Source organism: Halichoerus grypus, chromosome 8 (genome assembly GCF_964656455.1).
Source record: "Halichoerus grypus chromosome 8, mHalGry1.hap1.1, whole genome shotgun sequence".
Taxonomy (NCBI): domain Eukaryota; kingdom Metazoa; phylum Chordata; class Mammalia; order Carnivora; family Phocidae; genus Halichoerus; species Halichoerus grypus.
Window position 1 is genome coordinate 66,875,408 of NC_135719.1, and position 23,013 is coordinate 66,898,420.

Sequence of the window (23,013 nt, forward strand, 5' to 3'; positions counted from 1 at the left end):
ACATACCCTCCCTGGTGTCCATCACCCAGCCCCACCCCCCTCCCCTCCAGAAACCCTTAGTTTGTTTCCTAAGATTAAGAGTCTCTTATGGTTTGTCTCCTTCTCTGATTTTATCTTGTTTCATTTTTTCTTCTCTTCCCTTATGATCCTCTGCCTTGTTTCTTAAATTCCACTATCAGTGAGATCATGTAATTGTCTTTCTCTGATTAACTTATTTCATTTAGCATAATACCCTCTAGTTCCATCCACATCAATATAAATGGTTAAGTAGTCATCCTTTCTAATGGCTGAGTAATATTTCATTGTTTATGTACCATATCTTCTTTATCCATTCGTCTGTCAATGGACATCTGGGCTCTTTCCATAGTTTGGCTATTGTGGACATTTGGTCTGTCCTCTTTAAAAAATGTCAAGGTCAAGACTGAGGAACAATTTCAAATCTAAAGACACATGAGAACTAAATGCAATGTATGATCCCAGACTGGATCCCATAAACTGGACAAAAATTGCTGTTGGGACAATAGATGAAACTCATTGGATAGATTAAAATATTCTACCAATATTAAACTTCCTGAGTTTAATGTACCCTGGTTATATAAGAAAATAACCACCTTTATAAGAAATATATATTGAAGGGGTGCCTGGCTGGCTCAGTTAGTGGAGCATGCAACTCTTTTTCTTGGGGTTCTGAGTTCAAGCCCCACAATGGATGTAGAGATTACTTAAAAATAAAATCTCAAGGAAAAAAGAAAAGAAATAAACCCTGAAGTATTGAGGGGTAGAGGGGCATGATGCATAAAATCTATTCTTAAATAGTTCTGAAAAATACTGTGTGTGTATATATATGTGTGTGTGTGTATGTATATATAAAAAAGGAGAGAGAAAGCAAATATGGCAAAAGGTTAAAAATTGGTGATTCTGGTTTAAGAGCACATAAGAGTTCTTTGTATTATTCTTGCAACTTTTCTGTAAGTATGAAATTGTTTCAAAATACAGTTAAAAAAAGCAATCAACCCAAAACAAACAAAAGCAACCACCATTCCCACTATAAAAATCAACATACAGGGGTGCCTGGCTGAATCAGTTGGTAGAATATGTACTCTTGATCTTGGGGTAATAAATTTGAGCTCCACATTGGGTGTAGAGATTACTTAAAAATAAAATCTTTAAAAAAAAAAATCAGGGGCGCCTGGGTGGCTCAGACCGTTAAGTGTCTGCCTTTGGCTCGGTTCATGATCCCAGGGTCCTGGGATCGAGTCCTGCATCAGGCTCCCTGCTCAGCGGGAAGTTGGCTTCTCCCTCTGCCTGCCGCTCCCCCTGCTTGTGCTCTCTCTCTCTCTGACAGAGTCTTTAAAAAAAAGTCAACATACATATACTTTCTTCCCAAATTATAGTATTTTAATATACTTTTTAGAAATAAGATGAACTTTAGCTTATCAGGTACAAAGTTTTTTATTTACACGAAATAACGCACACAAACTCTAAAAGTGCGAAGCTGCAAACTATAGGGCAAATTTACACTTAAATTAATCCTTGGTCAGGGATGTAACATAGTTTTTAAATATCCTCTAAGTTAGAAAATCCTTGTTTCTGAAATAAGTTCTCATATAAAGTCAAGTCCTTGGGACTTAAGGACGGCTTTACAGTCTTCAGTGATTTTAGAAAGTGCTCTTGTTTCACGGTGGTTGCTTCTAGTCCATTTTCTTGCAGAGCCAGCAAGGCAGCCTATAAGAGACAAACAACAGGAAATAATTAATATGCTCATTTTTTTTTTTTTTTACAAATTATGGTAACACTTTATTTAAAGAAATTTTTTTTGAAGATTTTCTTTATTTAATTTGAGAGAGAGAGCACAAACGGGGAGGAGGGGCTGAGGCAGAGGGAGAAGCAGACTCCCTGCTGAGCAGGGATCCCAACATGGGGCTCCATCCCAGGACCCTGAGATCATGACCTGAGCCGAAGGCAGAGGCTTAACTGACTGAGCCACCCAGGCGCCCCCACAATTTATGGTAATACTTCAAAATCTGAGGGTAAAAACCTCAGTCCCACTTCTTAGAATTCCAATATTCATGACATTAAAAATATTAAAAAGTTAAATAAGATGATTAAAAGTTGTCTTAACAGACCATAATTTCTTCTACGTTAAATTCTAGCCTTAAGTGGGAAAAAAGAAAAAGCAAGTTGCAGCAAAATATATAAACTGTGAGCCCATTTACATATTTAAAGATGAGAGACTATCTTCCTGGTTTCACAGTAGGGAGTTTTTAAACAGGACACAGCACTGATCATAAAGGAAAAGATCAAACACATACTCTATGACACAGCAATTCTCTTTGTAGGTATATACATATATAAAACAGACATATCTACACATATGTACTAACAGACACGTGCAAGATTGTTCATAGCAGCATAATTTTTTTTTAAAGATTTTATTTATTTGAGAGAGAGAAAATGAGAGAGAGAGAGAGCACATGAGAGTGGGGGAGGGTCAGAGGGAGAAGCAGACTCCCCGATAAGCAAGGAACCTGATGTGGGACTTGATCCTGGGACTCCAATATCATGACCTGAGCCGAAGGCAGTCGCTTAACCAACTGAGCCACCCAGGCCCCCCATAGCAGCATAATTTATAACAAAAAAGTAGTAACCCAAATGTTCAAAAAAATGGATGAATAAATGCAGTATATTCATAAACCAGAATATTACAAAGCGATGGAAATGCACAAACTACCACTATACGCAAAACCACAGATGAATTTCACAAACATAATCTTGAGTTAAAAAAGCAAACATAAAAGTATATATGGTCCTATTTATATAAAGTTCAAAAGCAGACAAAACTAATCTCCAGTGCTAGAAGTCAGGAGTGTGGTTCCCTTTTGGGAGGGAGACTGGGAAAGCCCCAAGAGAAGCTTCCAGGGCATTGATAATGTTCTCTCTCTAGTTATACAAGTCTGTTCATTTTATGTTAATTTAATGAACTATATCCTAATGATCTGTGCATTTTTCTGAATAGTACATTTAATAAAAGTTTATGGAAAGGGAAACACCTATGATGGCTTCTTTTGCTCTCAAAATAAAGTCTAAATCCCTTAAAGTGGCTTACAAGGACCTGTGTGATCTGGCCACTGTCCAGCTCTTCAATGTCATGTTATCTCTCACTCTAGTCGTCCACATATTTTGTTCCCTCCGCCTCAACACCACCCCCGCTTCCCTCCCTTAGCCTTGTCAACTCTCTCATCATCCTTCCAATTTCACTTTACACATGCCCTCTCTCAGAAAGCCTTCTCTGGTGCCCCCAAGTCTGGGTCGATGTCCTTCCCAGGTGCTCCCACAACACCCTAAACTTCCTGATTAACCACATATTTTCAATTGCCAATGCAGTATTACAATTTGCCTCTCTGCAACCTGCCACAAACCTGTAAGCTCAGGGAGAGGAGGGAAGGGGAGAGAGGGGTCGTAGCTGTCTGTTTCACCTTACACAGTGCTTGCCACATAGGAATCTTTTAGTAAATGCTGCCAAGTGAATGAAGATCTAATTAACTTACTTCTTTGCAAAGGTTTCCAAGATCAGCACCAGAGAAAAGACAGGTTTCTGCTGCTAGGTTTTCTAAGGAAACATCAGGCTCCATTGGCATGTTTTTTGTACAGACTTTCAAAATAGAAAGCCTGCCCTGGAAAAAAAATTAAAAACAGTATGTTTATAATCTTATAACATTTACATCTGACACAAAGCTATATTAAGATATCTTAAGTTAGTGTTTCCTGTCATACTACAGAGGAAGTGTATGTATTTATTTAATAATCAAACAATAAGAATCACTTCTGAAGAGGTAAGAAAGAATAACTCATCAATGGCTCATATGATAATAGTAAAAATAATGACATGATAAACTTTTAATACTTTTATAGTAATTTTTAAAATAGTCAACTATAGCTAAATTTCTTTAAGAGACATGATGAGTCCCTGTTCTGGGTACAAATAATGTTATCAGACATGGTTTAAGAAGCAGAAACACGGGCGCCTGGGTGGCTCAGTTGGTTAAGCGACTGCCTTTGGCTCAGGTCATGATCCTGGAGTCCCAGGATCAAGTCCCACAGCGGGCTCCCTGCTCGGCAGGGAGTTTGCTTCTCCCTCTGACTCTCCCCCCTCTCATGGGCTCTCTCTCTCTCATTCTGTCTCTCAAATAAATAAAATCTTTAAAAAAAAAAAGCAAAAACATGAATTATCTAGACACAATTTAAAAACAGACATTTAAATTTTTTTTTTTTTAAGGAAGAAAGGAAAAAATTCATTCTTTGTTTTTAACCATTCCCTGCTGGTGGCTGTGGATGTTAAGGGCAAAGAATTACTGATTCTTTGACTATGGAGACACTGTGTAATCTCTCTAATCTCAGACTTTCCCACTGTAAAATAAGGATACTGATGCAAATTATCTCCAAAATGCTTTTAACACTTTAGGATTCCTCCATTCTAGTTGTAAAATAATGGTGATTATACTTAACAAACTCGGTATTTTGAGTCTGCCACAACAATGAAATAAGGTAGAACTACTTTACTTATATGCTTATGTTTCTCTGAAAATAGGCCTAGAGTACCCAGCAAAAGCAGATCAAAATTATGATTTTTATGAAGGGCCACCAGGCAAGGGAAGACTGCAGAACCCGGTATAAGACATGTACCACATACATATATATCTAGTTTGGGATTCAATTCTGCTAGGCTCCTTAGAGCTCAGACATTGATGTGTTAAGAATCCACACACAGACTAAACATGTACAATGATTACCTTTTCATCTGGAGGTGGAATATAAATAATCTTATCTAATCTTCCAGGTCGTAACAAGGCATCATCTAATACATCAGGTCTATTTGTTGCAGCAACAATCATGACATTTCTGTTAAAAACTTCTTGAAACTCTAACTGAGGGAAAACACCAACACAAAGTAATGTCAGTAAACTGTTAATTGTTAAAATTTTAAGAAATTATAAATCAGACGGTCCATTTATTTTTAAATAAGCATATCCTTTTCTTGGGACTGGAATGCTTATATCTCCTATCCAGACCACCTTCTTGATATCAACATATGCTAAAACAAATTATTAATCAAAGAACTACTTTGTGTGTGGTGAAGGGACTGGCCAATCCTGAGGGACATCTCTCTAGGAGATATGAGAACCAATGGAAAACCTTATACCACAGCAGAGAATATCTACTGAATGCACGTGAGCCCCAAAGAATGATTATAACCTAAGTGGATGATTTGAAAAGACAAAGCATGGGACTAACAGGTGGGGATGTATGGCTATGAATCACTGACTCTCATGTCCCGCAAGAGAGAGATTTACTTTGCTTTTTATTTATTTTTCTTTCTAGAGGCAGAAATATGACAACATAAGCTGCAGATATATAAATCCTAGATAAAGATAAGAAATACAGAAAAGCAGCCAGAGCAACACCTTACACACACTAAGCATTCAAAATTGTTTGTTGAACTCCCAACAAACAAAAGTCCAGGACCAGATGGCTTCTAGGTGAGTTCTACCAAACATTTAAAAAAGAGTTAAAACCTATTCTCAACCTATCCCAAAAAATAGAAGAGGAAGGAAAACTTCCAAAATCATTCTATGAGGCCAGCATTACCCTGATACCAAAACCAGATAAAAATACCACGAAGAAAGAGAACTAAAGGCCAGTATCTCTGATGAACGTTAGATGCAAAAATCCTCAACAAAATACTAGCAAACTAAATTTAACAATACATTAAAAAAATCATTCACCATGATCAAATGGGATTTATTCCTAGGATGCAAGGGTGGTTCAATACTAACAGATCAATCAACATGATACATCAATAAGAGAAAGAACAAGAACCATATGATCATTTCAACAGATGCAGGAAAAGCATTTGACAAAGTACAACATCCATTCATGATAAAAACTCTCAACAAAGTAAGTTTAGAGGGAACATACCTCAGCATAATAGAGGCCATATTAAAAAAACCCACAGCTAACATCATAGTCAATGGTAAAAAAACTGAGAGCTTTTTCCCCTAAGGTCAGGAACAAGACAAGGATGTCCACCCCACCACTTTTATTCAACATAGTACTGGAACTCCTAGCCACAGCAATCAGACAAAAAAAAGAAATAAAGACATCCAAAACAGCAAGGAAGAAGTCAAACTTCCACTATTTGCAGATCAGATTAGATGATACTCTATACAGAAAACCCTAGACTCCACCAAAAAACTACCAGAACTGAGAAATAAATTCAGTAAGGTCACAGGATACAAAATCAATGTACAGAAATGTTGCATTTCTATACATTAATAATGAAGCAGCAAAAAGAGAAATTAAGAAAATAATCCCACTTACAATTATACCAAAAATAATAAAATACCTAGGAATAGGGGCGCCTGGGTGGCTCAGTCAGTTAAGCGTCTGCCTTCGGCTCAGGTCATGGTCCCAGGGCCTGGGATCGAGCCCCGCATCGGGCTTCCTGCTCCGCGGGGAGCCTGCTTCTCCCTCTCCCACTCCCCCTGCTTGTGATCCCTCTCTCGCTGTATCTCTCTCTGTCAAATAAATAAAATCTTAAAAAAAAAAAAAAAAAAACCTAGGAATAAACTTAACCAAGGAGGTGAAAGACCTGTATTGTGAAATTATAAAACAGTGATGAAAGAAACTGAAGATGATACAAATAGACAGTCCATGCTCATGGATTTGAAGAACAAATACTGTTAACATGCCCATACTACCCAAAGCAATCTATAGATTTAATGCAATCCATATAAAAATACCAATAGCCTTTCTCACAGAACTAGAACAAACAATCCTAAAATTTGTATGGAACCACAAAAGACCCCAAATAGCCAAAGCAACCTTGAAAAAGAAAAACAAAGCTGGAGGCATCACAATTCCAGATTTCAAGTTATATTACAAAGCTGTAGTCATCAAACAGTGTGGTACTGGCACAAAAATAGACACATAGATCAATAGAACAAAACAGAAAGCCCAGAAATAAGGCCAGAAATCAGCCCACGATTATACGGCCAACAAATCTTTGACAAAGGAGGTAAGAATATGCAGTGAGAAAAAGGCTCTTCAACAAATGGTGTTGGGAAAACCGGACAGCAACATGCAAAAGAATGAAACTGGACCACTTTCTTGCTTTTTTAAAAAAAAGATTTATTTATTTATCTGAGAGAGAGAGAGGAAGAGAGAAAGAGAGCATGTGAGCAGGGAGAGAGGCAGAGGGAAAGGGAGAAGGAAAGAATCTTAAGCAGAGCTCGGAGTCCAACGCAGGGCTCAATCTCAAGACCCGGACACCATGACCTGAGTCAAAATCAAGAGTTGGATGCCTAACTGACTGAGCCACCCAGGCACCCTGAAACTGGACCATTTTCTTAAACCATACACAAAAATAAACTCAAAATGGATTAAGGACCTCAATGTGAGACCTGAAACCATAAAAATCCTTGAAGAGAGCACAGGTAGTAATTTCTCTGACACCAGCCATAACAACATCTTTTTTGTCTCCTGATGCAAGGGAAATAAAAGTGAAAATAAACTATTGGGACTACATCAAAATAAAAAGCTTCTGCACAACAAAGGAAATAATCAACAAAACAAAAGACAACCTACTGTATGGGAGAAGATATTTACAAATGACATATCCAATAAAGAATTAGTACCCAAAATATATAAATAACTTATATAACACACACACAAATAATCCAATTTAAAAATGGACAAAAGACATGAACAGACCATCTCTCTAAAGACATACAGATGGCTAACAGATACATGAAAAGAAGCTCAATATCACTCATCATCAGGGGAATGCAAATCAAAACCACAATGAGATATCACCTCACACCTGTCAGAAAAGCTAAAATCAAAAACACAAGGAACAAGCGTTGTAGAGAAAAAGGAACCCTTGTGCACTGCTGGTAGAAATGCAAACTGGTGCAGCCACTGTGGAAAACAGTATGGAGGTTTCTCAAAAAATTAAAAACAGAACTACCCTATGATCCAGTAATCACACTACTGGGTATTTACCCAGACTATGAAAACACTAATTCGAAGGGATATATGCATCCCCATGTTTACTACAGCATTATTTATAATAGCCAAATTATGGAAGCAGCCCAAGTGTCCATCAATAAAGAAGATGTGGTATACACATACACACACACACACACACACACACATACACACACACACAGGAATATTATTCAACCATAAAAAAGAATGAAGTCCTGCCATTTGCAACAACATGGATGGCTCTAGAGAGTATAGTATTATGCTAAGCGAAATAAGCCAGTCAGAGAAAGACAAATACCATATGATCTAACTCATGTGGAATTTAAGAAACAAAACAAACAAAGGGAAAAAAAGAGAGACAAACCAAAAAAGACTCTTAACTATAGAGAATAAACAGAGGGGAGGGGAGGTGGTGGGGGATGGGGGAAATAGGTGATGGGGATTAAAGAGTACACTTATCTCGATGAGCACTGAGTAATATACGGAATTGCGGAATCACTGTATTGTACACCTGAAACTAATATAATACTGTATGTTAACTACACTGGAATTGAAAAAAAAAATTTCTTTTAAATTGAACTGAATAATCAGAGTGGTTCCCCAGTAATGTGATCTCTCAAAGTAGTGAGTTCCTATATCTGCAAGTATTTTAGCAGAGGCTGACTAAATACTGGTCAGATACTGTAGAAGGAATTCCTGCATTATGAGAAAATTTCATTAGAATACCTCATGGGTCCCTTCAAATTCTAGTGTCATATGTTCTTAAGGAGCTGTAAGACTCTCCTTCCATGGAATGATTTTTTCAAATGGGAAACAAGGTTAAAAACAATGAAAGAATAAAAGAAAAATTATCCATTGGATAACTTAAGGATATCAAACTCTATTTAGAAAGAGACTCAGAAAGGGAGGAAGGGACTTCCACAGGTCATTTTCATTTCATTATAACTAAGGAAACCCATTACTCAAGAAAATTGGAAGTTTTAAATTACTAAGATCATTAGTAATAACAATGTTTTGTTTTGTTTCATATAAAAATTTTTAGAAAGGGATGAACACTGGTTCTTCAGGATATAAAAATAAGAATAAACTCCCTTTTCTATTAGCAATATGTAAAGTTATGTTTCTAAATCTTAGGAAAAATAAAATTCACATTCATATATATTTAAGATAACTTATTACAAAATTTACCTCCTTCCTAGCCAAATCACAATTTTTAGCAGGTCTGTAGAAATCCAAACAGAGTCAAACTGAAATTATATAATTTGTTCTTTGAGATGCATCCAGCATAGGAAAAGCTAGTGTATATGCACTGTATTTAATGCTGGCCTGGGTTTTTGGTATATTCTGGCTAATAAATACCTCTTCATTTTTTTTCAGCTCCTTGTATTTACCCTGTTGATCTGATTTACTTCCTCTTCTCTCTATAGTCTTCAGTCCCACACCATCTAATTCATTTAGAAGAACAGAAAGAACACGTTCTTGAACATTACATTCTGTTTTGCTGATGGATCGAGAGCCCAAGATTGAATCAATCTCATCCAAAAACACAATTGCTGGAGTATTTGCTCTTGCTTGTCGAAATACCTTTGTTGGGGAAAATGAAATTATTGAAAAGCCACACATTATTTAATATTCCAATGAATATATGCTTTCTGCATTACTACTTATAATTTTTAAAATATAAAAAGAGAAAGATGCTAAATGTCTAAGAATTGGGGAATGAATAAATAGAACAAGAAACAACTCAGTATTACATACAGGTTAAAAATCGTATTTTCAAAAAATACTTAATACTATGGAGTTTTAAAAGTGATAATGATTAAAAAATCATGATAAAGACATAATCTACCCTCAATCTTAAAAGAAAAACAAAAAAAATAAAGCAAATTCATCAAAATGTTAACAGCAGGTAGAGAGATTACAAATGATTTCTTTGTGATGATTTCCTACATTTTCTAAATTTTCTATAAATAAATCTATATAACTTTTCTAACTAATAAAAAGGCCAGTAATATTTTTAATAACTAAGGTTTATCCTTAAAGCAGGCCATGAAAATTCAAAAGGACACTTAACTACATGGGGAAAATAAACAAACCTGAGACAAGACTTTTTCTGAGTCTCCAACAAAAGGAGAAAAGAGATCAGCACCGCTCACGGAAACGAAAGAACAATGACAGCCTGTGGCCAGCGCCCTCACCAGGGTGGTTTTAGCACATCCAGGGGGACCATACAGGAGAACCCCCTTTGGTTGTGTCAGGCCCATCCGGACAAATTCCCGAGGGAATTTTAGAGGCCACTCGATACTCTGTAGGTACACAAAAAGAGACAGTTATTTTAGTGTAATGATAAAGCATCAAATAATTCAGTAAATTCATTTGTCCACTCAATAATTCTTAGGTATCTGTTATAAGCTGGAAATGCAGTTCATTTTCCATGCACCAACCAGTGATCTTATAACCTAAGTCAGATCATATCATTTCCTGCTTAAAATCCTTCAATGACCTCCCATCAGAATTAGAATAAAATCCAAATCCTTCCTGCCAGTCATTACAAGGCTTTACATAGCCTATTTCCCAAACACCCATTCTGTTCCCATCTTAGGGCCTTTATTTGCTATTCTCTCTCTATCTGAACACTCCTTCAAGTTCTCTATGTGGCCATCCCTCATCATTCAGTCTCAGCTCAAATGTCATTTTCTTGGAGAGGTCTTCCCTAACCACTCTAAAGCAGAACATCCACCCGTACCTCCCTAGCCACTCTACGCTACTGCCCATCTTTTACTTTGGGAGCACTTACTCATTCACTATCTGAAACTATTTTTCCATGTTGATTTTGTCATTCTGCTCCTGCTAGAATGTAAATAAAGTTGACCTCTAAATAGCCATACATAGGGCGCCTGGGTGGCTCAGTTGGTTAGGCGACTGCCTTCGGCTCAGGTCATGATCCTGGAGTCCCTGGATCGAGTCCCGCATTGGGCTCCCTGCTCGGCAGGGAGTCTGCTTCTCCCTCTGACCCTCCCCCCTCTCGTGTGCTCTCTCTCATTCTCTCTCTCTCAAATAAATAAATAAAATCTTTAAAAAAAAAAAAAATAGCCATACATAGAATGACACCTTCACAAAGTCGGCACTCCACAAATGTTAACTAAATAGTAAACAAGTCCCCTTTACCTCTGAGGTAGGTGATTTTATTATCATCATAATTTTACAGATGCAGAAGCTCAGGCTTACAAAAGTTAAGTAACTTGCCCAGGTCTTATTTCTAGTGAGGCAAGCAGAACTGAGACTGACCCCAGGCAGTGTAGATCAAGAAGTACAAACTCTTAACTACTGATGTACTGCCTTTCTATAAAAGATAAGATCCCTGTACCAAGGGAACCCAGATTTTAGTTGGGGAGACAGACTTGTAAACTAACAATGAGGCCAGCAAAGGGCATTCCACAGAGAAGGAACAGTACACACAGAGACACATGAAACTCTAACTCATCTCACCAGTAAGTCCAGAACAGAGGGGGAGAATAGGGGAAGCAAGGAACAAGAGAGTTGAAGTGGAAGGAGTCAGACTGTGCTGCACCTTGAAAGTTTTAGTCAACATTGAGGAAGCAGTATGGGGAATGGACTGGGAAGAAATAAAACCAGAGGAGGGAGACCAGTTAGAAGTCTCTTGGAATGACTCAGACTACAAAAATAGTAAAGCCTGATGTGTCACAAGCAGTGGCAATGGTGTCAAAGGGATGGACTTGAAACATAAAATGTAACTCTTTTTTTTTTTTTTTAAAGATTTTATTTGTTTATTTGAGACAGAATGAAATGGAGAGAGAGCATGAGAGGGGGGAGGGTCAGAGGGAGAAGCAGACTCCCTGCTGAGCAGGGAGCCTGATGCGGGACTCGATCCTGGGACTCCAGGATCATGACCTGAGCCGAAGGCAGTCGCTTAACCAACTGTGCCACCCAGGCACCCCTAAAATGTAACTCTTTTATGCAGGGACTATGTTCTAAATCCAGAGGGGAAGTTACACATACATATGACAGGACCCAGGCATTTAGAAGATGGGTTTCTTTCTTTTTTTTTTTTTTTAAGCTTTTATTTATTTGAGAGAGAGAGAGCATGAGCGGGGAGGGGAAAGAGCAGAGGGAGAGGGAGAAAAAATCTGAAGCAGACTCTGCACTGAGCACAGAGTCCAACATCAGGCTCGATCCCATGACCCTGAGACCATGACCTGAGCTGAAACAAAGAATCAGACGCTCAACCAACTGAGCCACCCACTCACCCCTAGAAGACGGGTTTCTGACTTATCACATGGGTGGCTGGCTGTATTCACAGAGGTAGGGAATCCAGGTATGGTGGTGGGACTCCTTAGCTGAGTTTTGGACATGCTGAGTTTGAGATCCCTGTAAGTTACCTGGTAGGCAAGCAGCTAAGCAATGCTGATGATCAAAAGAACTATCTGCACTGGATATAAAGATTTTCGAGTTAACAGTTTTCAGGGGACAGTTGAAGCCCTGGATATTGAGATCATGGACTCACAGAATGCAACCAGAGGCCTCCCAGGAGCTTGGAGCATTAACATTTAAGGTATGGGGAAGGAATGTTCAGAAAGGCAGGAAAGCTTACCATCTCCAAGCTAAAGAAAGAGTGTTTGCAAGAGGAAGGTGTAGCTAATCTCTCATGTACTTCATGAAGAGTAAATGAGACAATGCATGTAAAAAATTAGGGAATATCATAAATGCACTGATCCACGGACACAAGGATTCTACGATTCAATGCAGAAATAGCTTCTAGTTAAGATGAATAAATTATAGTGATACTTATAAATCAGTCTTTTGTATGTGCAGTTAGAGAAACCTAGTTCTTTATGGCAGGATCACCTGAAGGTAAATTAGCAAAATTAACTTCTGAAACTGAAATGCAAGTGAGAGCCTCTGGAAAGCTGTGTCCCTCAGCATCCACAGTGAGAACCAGTAGGCCCCCAGGCCATACTGTGTATTATAATTTTGTGCTTTTACCAGTCTCAGGGCAAACTCAGGCCTACAAACTAAAAATCTGTATTTTACTACCCACAAACTAAGAACCATTTTTACATTTTTAAATGCTTGGAAAAAAAAAAATCAAAAGAATATATTGTGACATGTGAAGATTACATGATTTCAGTGTCCATAAATAAAGTTACCAGAACACAAGTAATGATTACGAATTATCTACGGCTGCCTCCGTGCCATGAAGACAGAGCTGAGTGGTTGCAACAGAGACTGGATGGCCCACAAAGCCTAAAATATTTACTCTCCAGCTCTCTACAGAAAAGTCTGCTGATCCCATTCAATATGATAAAGTCTTTAAAGCAAAAACAAACAAAAGAAAGGTGAGGTAGGAAAGTATGAAAAATGGTATTTGATGCCTACAGAAGACCAGTTAAACCAGGACATTCGGCTGGCATGACTGATGGCAGCCAAGATAGTCTCAGCAACTGCGATTTGTCTTCATCACAAAAGTGGCACACTTAAACCCTACCATTCTACTGGCGTAAGCAAACTCTCTCGATCACCTGTTTTAACTTCAGTTTGACATCTTCGAGGCCACCAATCTGCTCCCAGCCAACGGGCTTGATGTCCATCAGTCCAACGATACTTCGAAATGATGAGGGTTGAATTTTTTTAAAAGCTTCAAGGAAGTCCGCTTCATCAACAGCCGGGTTGTCCTTGTTCTGAAGAAATATGCCCCCAAAAACAAAATCAGGACCAAAAATTACGTGGGCCTTTTTTGTGGTATAGGAGCACAATTATTTCTTTTCTTTCTTTTTTTTTTTAAAAACCTTCTTTTGAATTTATAAATCTATTTTATTATAAAAAATCTTTCATACACAAGGCAAAAGAATTAAATGTCTCCTCCCCCAGCTCTCTTCACTGCATCTCTAGAGGATGGCAACCGTTTCCTATGTACCCCAGCAGTATGTTTCACGACAGTCCGGATATATACATGCTTTCAAACAGATACGTAAGTGGGACCCTATTGTACCAATTAACCTGCATTTTTCACTTATATTAGAAATCTTCTCTTACCAATTAATACAGTTCAACCTCACTCTTTTTGACAACTGCAAAAGACACCATTGTATAAGGGTACCATAATTTAACTGCATCCTTCTGTTGAACATTAGATTGTTTCCAGTCTTTTGTTATTACAGCTGAATCATGTTTGTGCACATGTTCAAGTATTATATATAATATTTCCTCCAAGTAGAATGCACATTTACGATTGTGACAGGTATTACCACACTGCCCTCAAAGCTGCACTGCTAATATAAAGCTCTTCTTCCCATACCTCTCCAGCACTGGGCATTACCAAACTTTTAAATTTCTGCCAGTGTGACAAAGGAAATGGTACTCACTATTGTGTTAATTTCTTCAATCAACAGTGAGGTAGAGGGAATATGGAATTAGAAAATCAGCTTTTTTACAATCACATATAGTAAAGACTGATCGGGGCAAGAATCATCCATGGATGCAAAACAAGGGCAGGGGAAGTGTGACAAGGAACGTGATCTCAAAGGGCATCCTCATAGATTTCTTATTAGTTGCAAAGGGAAAAATAGCAGCTATACCATGGAGAAACTGGACAAAACCCTGACTGGTTGATCATATCAATCACCAATTAGGGACATCACCAATGAGGGGCAGGGAGACATCCTGTCCTTTCACATGTGATACCTTAAGAAGGACACACCATCACTTATGGAGTATTCCAAACCAGCATATGTAACCTGAATCTATGAAAAAATATTAGACAAACCCAAATTTAGAGACATTTTATAAAATCACTGACCTGCATCCTTAAAAACTGTCAGTGTAAAATATCTCATTAAAAAAAAAAAAAAAAAAAAAAAGCTGGGGCGCCTGGGTGGCTCAGTCGGTTAAGCGGCTGCCTTTGACTCAGGTCATGATCCCAGGGTCCTGGGATCAAGTCCCACTTTGGGCTCCCTGCTCCATGGGGAGCCTGCTTCTCCCTCTGCCTCTCTCTCTCTCTCTGTCTCTCATGAATAAATAAAATCTTAAAAAAAAAAAAAAGCTGGGGCGACTGGGTGGCATAGTCAGTTAAGCTTCCAACTCTTGGTTTCAGCTCAGGTCATGATCTCAGGGTTGTGAGATCAAGCCGTGTCAGGTTCTATGCTCGGCAGGAGCCTGCTTAGGATTCTCTCTCCCCCTCTGCATTCCGCCCCACGTACTTTCTCTCCCTCTTTAAAAAAAAAAAAAAAATTGGGGCGCCTGGGTGGCTCAGTTGGTTGAGTGACTGCCTTCAGCTCAGGTCATGATCCTGGAGTCCCGGGATCGAGTCCCACATTGGGCTCCCTGCTCAGCAGGGAGTCTGCTTCTCCCTCTGACCCTCCCCCCTCTCATGTGCTCTCTCTCTCTCTCTCTCTCTCATTCTCTCTCTCAAATAAATAAATAAAATCTTAAAAAAAAATAAAAAATAAAAAAATAAAAAAAAGGCTAAGGGAGAATTGTAGATTAAAAGAAACTAAAAACCAAACACAATGAACTAGATCTTGTACTGGAGGGAAAAAAATGCTAAAAAGACCGAGACAACTACCAAAATCAGAGTATGGGCTGTAGATCTGATGATGTTTTGTATCTGTGTTAAATTTCTTGAGTATAATGATTATACATAACCACACTGTGGTCTCATATGGGGACATACTTTTTCTTAGGAAATGGATAATGAATGGGTTATGATGTATGCAACCCATCCTCAATTGATTCAGAAAAAGTAAGTAATATGTGTATACATATACATTTAGAGACAGAGAAAGAGAGAATGATAAAGCTGATTTGGGAAAATGTTAAAAATTGATGAATTTGGATGGAGGGTTTAGCAGGATTTCTCTATTTTGCAACTCTCCCTAAACTTTTTAATTATTTCAAAATGAAGAGTTAAAAAAAAAAAGATTAATTTTTTTTTAAATTTATTTATTTATTGTTCACTTTGGCAGCACATATAACTAAGATTTATTTATTTATTTTAGAGAGAGAGTGAGACAGAGTGCATGTAGGAGAGGGAGAGGGAGAGAGAATCTCAAGCAGACTCTGCACTGAGCACACCCGAGGAGGGGCTTGATCTCACAACCCTGAGATTAGAACCTGAGCCAATACCAAGAGTTGGACGGTAAACCGACTCTGCTACCCAGGCACCCCTGAAAGACACTAATTTTTAAAGAAAGTAAAGTTGAGGATTTTCATGTTTACTGGCTACTTGTAATCCTTTTACTGTCTACTACCTGTTCTTATTTTATTACCCACTTTCTCTTGGATTGTTGGTCTTATTGATTTGTTAGAATTCTATCTATATCAAGGTAATTGGTCCTTTTGTCATAGGCCAAAAGTATTTTCCCCAGTCTGTCTCTTGTCTTGTCTTTGTTTATGTATTGTTTTGCCATCCCCAAATGGTCAAATTAATAAATCATTTCCTTTTTGACCATTAGGTTTTATGTTATGCTTAGAAAGGCTGTGTTTGGGGTGCCGCAGTTGGTTAAGCATAGGGCTCTTAATTTTGGCTCAGGTCTTGAAATCAGGGTTGTGAGATCCAGCCCCGCCTTGGGCTCCAAGCTCAGCATGGAGTCTGCTTAAGACTCTCTCTAAAATAAATAAATAAATCTTCAAAAAAAAAAAAAAGGTCATCTTCACTTTAAGATTATATTTTAGAGAATCTTTCTTGTAATTTCCTTGATCATTCTAGTGAAGCAGATGTTTTGTTAAAAACTGCTTATGTTTATAATATCTATTATATTTGAGATTTACCCTCATATCAAATTCTTTAACACATTCCTTGTCTGCCCTCGTAGCAGCAGCAAGCCCCTCATCTGCCTGAGGGAAAAGAAGAAAAAGATGAAGCCAGTACCTTCCCAGATTCCTGTCCCTTCTTCCTTCCACTTCCCTTGGTTGTTTATGAACTCAGTCATCACTTGTAAATATGGCTGGGCAGGCCCCTCCTGAAGTAGCAGCTGGCTGGTCCACCTAAGCCAGGGTGCTTAAGGTCAAACCTGGAACCTCAAAGCAGAGGGAATCCTACATGTAAATCTCCCTTCCCAGCCCCTGGTACTCTCCTCCTCCCTTCATAAGGCATAGAGTCTCACACCTCTACGCATGAGAAGTGTTACTCAATGTTCAAGCAGCTTTGGTTCTAAACCCAGAAGAGAACTTACAAGTTCACATAACAACTTCCCCACCTTCAGTGTACGTGTAAAAATAAATGGAAATGAGGAAGGATGTAAATTATGTAGGTAAAAAGATTTTCAAAACTTTGGATGATAAATCATCTTTTTATAATTTAAACAAACTCAAATTGATTTTTAGAAATTACAAGATCAAAGGACAATTTTAATGTTATAATAGTTACAACAGAGATTGAAAACTTCATCTCAGAATCCTCAGGGTACTGAAATTAATTTTTTTCTGAAGGGGTTTAGGGATTAAGGATTACTTATTACATATAAGGTGAAGAGATTTTCCAATGCATAGTGTTGAAAACTATTATATTTATTTATTTATTTATTTTTTTTTTTTTTTTTTAAAGATTTTATTTATTTATTTGACAGAGAGAGACACAGCGAGAGAGGGAACACAAGCAGGGGGAGCGGGAGAGGGAGAAGCAGGCTTCCCGCCGAGCAGGGAGCCTGATGCGGGGCTCGATCCCAGGACCCTGGGATCATGACCTGAGCCGAAGGCAGACGCTTAACGACTGAGCCACCCAGGTGCCCCGAAAACTATTATATTTAAGCTAACAACCTAAATATTTCTAAGAAAGGTAGTCATGAATTAAAGATTTCAATATCAAAGACAAATTTAAAGATTTTATTTATTTTTTTGAGAGAGAGAGACAGAGATAGCGACAGAGATAGCAAGAAAGAGCAAGAGCAGGGAGGAGAGGGAGAAGCATGGGGAGCCCGATACAGGACTCGATTCCAGGATGCTGAGATCATGACCTGAGCTGAAGGCAGACACTTAACCGACTGAGCCACCCAGGCGCCCCTCAAAGATAAATTTAAATAAAAATTCCAGGTGCCCAATCTTCTCCTGGGTTAGAAAAGGTTATCTTCCCCACAAAATATTTATTTATTAACAAGAAAGGAAAAAACAGATTCAATGAGAACACAGTATTTCTGTGATCCTCCTGCCCAAAATGCAAAGCTGAATCAAATCATGAGGAAACATCAGTCAAACCCAAACTAAGGAATAGTCTACAGAATAAATGACCTGTAGTCTTAAAAAATTAGCCATATCCCTGGGTGGCTCAGTCGGTTAAACAACCAACTCTTGGTTTCAGCTCAGGTCATGATCTCAGGGTTGTGGGATCCAGTCCCACATTGGGCTCCACGCTTAGCACAGAGTCTGCTTGTCCCTCTCCTTCTGCTCCTCCCCCAGCTCGCACACACTCTCTCGCACTCTCTTTCTCTCAAATAAATAAATAAAATCTTTAAAAAAAATTAAAAATTAAAATGAAAAAGGTAGCCATAAAAGAAAGATTAAAGAATGGTTCTAGATTAAAGAATACTGGGGAGCCTGGGTGGTGCAGTCAGTTAAGCATCTGACTCTTGGGTTTCAGCTCAGGTCATGATCTCAGGGTCCTGGATTGAGCCCTGTGTCGGACTCCAAGGAATCTGCTTGAGCTTCTCTCTCTCCTTCTCCCTCTGCCCCTCCTGCTCATGCTATCTCTCTCTCTCTCTCTCTCTCTCTCTCTCAAAAATAAATAAATAAAACCTTGAAAAAACAAAAACAAAAACAAAACACTAAAAAATGATGATAGCTAGATGCAATGTGCAATCTTGGATTACTATTTTCTTTTTTCCTTTTAAAATTTCTGCTATAAAGGAAATTACAGGATAGTGAAATTTGGATAAGGTCTACAGATATTAGGTAAAAAGTCTGTCAGTATTAATTTCCTCATCTTGATAACTGTACTGTGGTTAAAGTCTTTGTTTTTAGAAAATATACACATAAGATTTTAAGGTTAATGGGCCATCATAGCTGCAGTATATTCTCAAATGTTTCACGTTATACATATATATATATATATATATATATACACGGAGAGATATATCTATATGTAAATATATATAAAAACACAGATGAAGAGAAAAAGATAAAGTAAAACTGGTAAAATGCTACATTTGGAGAATCTGGGTAAAGTATATACAGAAATTCTTTGTACTATTTTTGCAACTTTTCTCTTAAGTCTGAAATTGCTTCAAAATAAAGAAAAATTAAAAAGAAATATGTTTGACTCTTCTGGGGCCACACTGTCTTTTTCCTGGCTGCTCTGGGCTTTGGCACTAGGGAGTTACTATGGGAACGAGGGAACATGCCCTAGTAGACCTGGAAGACTCAGCCCTCTATCCCCACGTTCAGTCATATGCTAGTCCCAGGGAGATGAGATGTAAAAATATACGTAAGAAACAGCGGTGGAAGGTATTTAAAGTTCCAAGAAAATGTACTTACCACTTGTTTAATCCCTAAATTAGTTTGTTACAGTAATGAAAAGATCAACACACAGGGTCACACATCAATACTTCCTACCTTCTCACTATGAAGGAGAGCATGCAGGGCAGCCTCCCTACAAAGTGCAGTCAGGTCCGCACCAACATAGCCAACTGTCATTTCTGCAAGGAGGCTCAAATCGACTTGACTGGAGATGGGCATCTTTGAGGTAATCACTTGGAGTATTGCCTTTCTTTGTTTAAGTGTGGGAGTCCCAATGACAACCTATATGCAAAGCAAAAAAAAAAAAAAATTAAAGTTTCCACAGTTTAAAATATTATGTAATATTTTTATCCTCTCAAATGTGTATAACTTAGTGAACAAATTTGGAAGCAGAACTATGTACTCTTAAGCATACCACAGATTCTGAATATATTAAAATCCTAATTTTCCAGAGGAGTAACAATGGCTAGATAGTTGCACAATGAAAATTACATAGAGATCTTCCTCAACTTAAGATGGGGTTACATCCCAAAAAATTCATCGTTAAGTTGGAATTACAGTAAGTGGATAATGCATTTAATATACCTAACCTACTAAATATCACAGCTTAGCCTTGCCAACTTAAATGTGCTCAGAGCATTTACATTAGCCTATGGTTGGTCAAAATCATCTACCACAAAGCCTATTTTATAATAGTTTTGAATATTTCATAAAATTTATTAAATACTGTATTGAAAGTGAAAAACAGAATGTTTGTATGGGTATAAAATGGTGGTCAATATGTTGATTATTTACCCTCATTATCTCGTGGCTGTCAGCAGCATAAGAGAGCATCTTACCGCATATCGCTAGCCTGGCAAAAGATCAAAATTAAAAATTCGAAATATATTTTCTACTGAATGCGTATGGCTTTCAGACCATCATAAAGTTGAAACACCATTAAGTTGAATCATTTTAAATTGGGGGCCCTGTGTAATTGATTTAACAACATTTTGTTATTTTTTTGAACCTACCAAGTTCTGCGAGCCAGGGATGCAACAGTAAACCAGATAGTCTAGATCCCTGCCCTCAAGGATTTCATTCAGGAGACAAGTACCAGATAGTGCAAAAAAGAAATCTGCTCAAGTTCCGCACAGATTAAGCTAACAGTGTGCAATTATTATCCATCTCTTTAGAATCCTAACACAAAGTTCAAACATCACTTAAATTAATCACTATTCAAACTATTTAATCAAGAATCAATTTGGGACTAAAGTTTATAAAATAGAGGGCAGCTTTGAATACTCAATCTTCCCAGCGACTCAGGGAGCAATTGTGGGTAATTTCTCACTTGTGGGACAGGATGCTGGTGTCCTCACAAGGAATGAATAAATTCAGAATAGTTAATGTCTGCTTTGATTTAGTTCTTTCCGTCCTTCTTCCTTTTTATTTCAATAAACTTATTTCTTGAGGCTATCCTACTTTAAATTCTTATTCCAAATCCACAAGAGTTTAATTACGATGCTTACAGCTGACCTAGTTCCCTTAAAAACTAACGTCACTGATTGTACTCATCTTCAGGACCTGCACAACAAAATTAATCCCTAAAGGCCACCTTGCTTATCGGAACAATTTGACTCTGGGCTTAAAACAGGTCCTGGCTCACAGATCGCAGAAGGGCAGAGACCGTGTTCTCTGCATTACAAAAAGCCCCACTCCAGCCCGACTGCCAAAGCTAAGTGGCAAAACCCTCGGGGCAGCCAACCAATGCCAGAAGAGGCCTTGGTTCCAGGGACAAGGGGCTGAGAGCCCGGGCCTATTTACCTCTCGGTCAAATCTCCCCGGTCGGCGCAGCGCTGGGTCTAGAGCGTCTGGCCGGTTGGTGGACGCCACAACCACCACCTCGCGGTCCCCACTGATGCCGTCCAGCAGGGTCAACACCTGGGCCACCACGCGGCTCTCGGCGGCTCGGTGTGGGCCGCCCCGACGGGGACACAGCGCGTCCACCTCGTCCAGGAAGAGGAGGGTGGGTCTGCGGCTGGCCAGCTCCCGCGCGCGCTCGAAGACCTTCCTCACGTTCTCCTCGGTCTCCCCGGGCCGCGCGCCCTGGAGCGCGGGAGCGCTCACTGCCAGCAGCTCCGCGCCCGCTTCCCGGACCACGGCCCGCACTAGCTGAGTCTTGCCCACGCCGGGGGGGCCCGCCAGGAGCACCCCGCGAGGCAGTGCTAGCCCCAGGGCCGCCAAGGTGCGGGGGTAGCGGAGCGGGAGGCGGAGGAGCTCCCGCAGCGAGTCGGCCGCCTCCGAAAGGCCCCCCAAGGGCACCTCGGCCTGCGGCTCCGCTTCGGATGGAGGCACCCCGCTGAGACTGATGCGGGTGCGAGGGGTGACCAGCCCGGCCGGGTCCGGGCTGGGCGCCCCGCTGACGATATGCAGCGCGGCCACGGGGCCAGGGGCCCCCGGTGGAGCGGCCACCACGTGGCCCCGGGAGACCGGTCGGTTCCTCAGAAGCTCCTGCGCCGCCTCCAGCACCGCGGCTGGATTCAGGGCACCGGGTGCGCCCGCCCGCTCCCGCAACACCGGCCACACGGTGAGGAGCCGCAGGGAGGGGCAGGACACCAGGCGGAGGCTGCGTAAACTGAGACTCCCCCGGAACCCCGAAGCCCCCACAGCCGTCCCGGGGCTCGCACACTGCGGATCCAGTTGCACAAAGCCGTCTGCTCCATCCCGTCGCAGCCAGGCGGCGCAGAGACAGGAGCCGCCGTCGGGCAGAGAGATCTTCACCGCCGAGCCCAAGTGTGCGCCCAAGGCGCGGAAGGCGGCCGGGCCCAGGCGACAGCGCTGCGTGCCCCGGTCCCTAGCGTCTAAGGGTAGCACCTTTAAGAGCGGCTCTTCGGGAAAGGAACCTGAGTCCGGAGCCATTGCACACACACAAGCCCAAGCCGAGGCAAGTGGGGCAGGAATTCCACCCGGGCGGGAGAAGCGGGTACACAGCACTCCCCGGCCGGAAGCAGGTGACGCGCATGCGCCAGGGATGACTCAGTTGCTAGCCCAGGAGTGGAGGCTGAAAGGGCCAATCGGGAAGTTAGATGATGCTCTGGCTGTTGGTGGTGTGGTGTCGGATTTGACGAAACCCAGTGGCCCCTTCCAGGGCTGTATGGAAAAGGCCTTAGTTACGGGTGTCTGGGAGGCCTCATAAACGAGCTTCAGGAGGTCATTAAGCATATACATAGGTGATTTAGAGAGTCCCCCGCATAGCGTACTCTCCCTGGCTCTCAGACGTGAGCATCACCACCAGTGCTTTGTGAACGAACCTCAGGTGTCTCTGTGGGCACAATATTTTGGAGTGCTGTGGTGCTAATATCTAAGGTGACTTGGAGTAGCTAAGAAATACAGCCTTGGCGCCTCCCACGGATCTGGGTTCTAACGTGTTCAGAAGGTCCAGGCATGCCTTTCCTATAGCAAAGCGCCAACATTGCCAAGAGAAAAGCACAGTGTAGCATTTTCAATCCCTGAGAGAGAGAA

General features: G+C 40.2%; 1 protein-coding gene across 4 annotated transcripts; it reads right to left on the minus strand.

The window, feature by feature from the left end:
* Positions 1 to 1,433: 1,433 nt before the first annotated feature.
* Positions 1,434 to 22,582, minus strand: AFG2B (AAA ATPase AFG2B). Of its 4 annotated transcripts, none has more exons than XM_036070817.2 (8): positions 21,316 to 22,578; positions 19,609 to 19,794; positions 13,587 to 13,745; positions 10,143 to 10,352; positions 9,438 to 9,630; positions 4,791 to 4,921; positions 3,549 to 3,674; positions 1,434 to 1,725 (listed from the first exon to the last, which is right to left on the minus strand). In XM_036070817.2, the coding sequence occupies exons 1-8, from the start codon at positions 22,408 to 22,410 to the stop codon at positions 1,558 to 1,560; spliced, it is 2,268 nt and encodes a 755-aa protein (XP_035926710.1). In that variant the 5' UTR covers positions 22,411 to 22,578; the 3' UTR covers positions 1,434 to 1,557. The 4 variants fall into 4 exon arrangements, 2 of the variants coding, with proteins under 2 accessions (XP_035926710.1, XP_035926709.1); XM_036070816.2 differs by having other exon boundaries at positions 4,791 to 4,925; positions 9,406 to 9,630; positions 21,316 to 22,577; XR_004910398.2 differs by lacking the exon at positions 1,434 to 1,725 and having other exon boundaries at positions 4,791 to 4,925; positions 21,316 to 22,582.
* Positions 22,583 to 23,013: the final 431 nt, after the last annotated feature.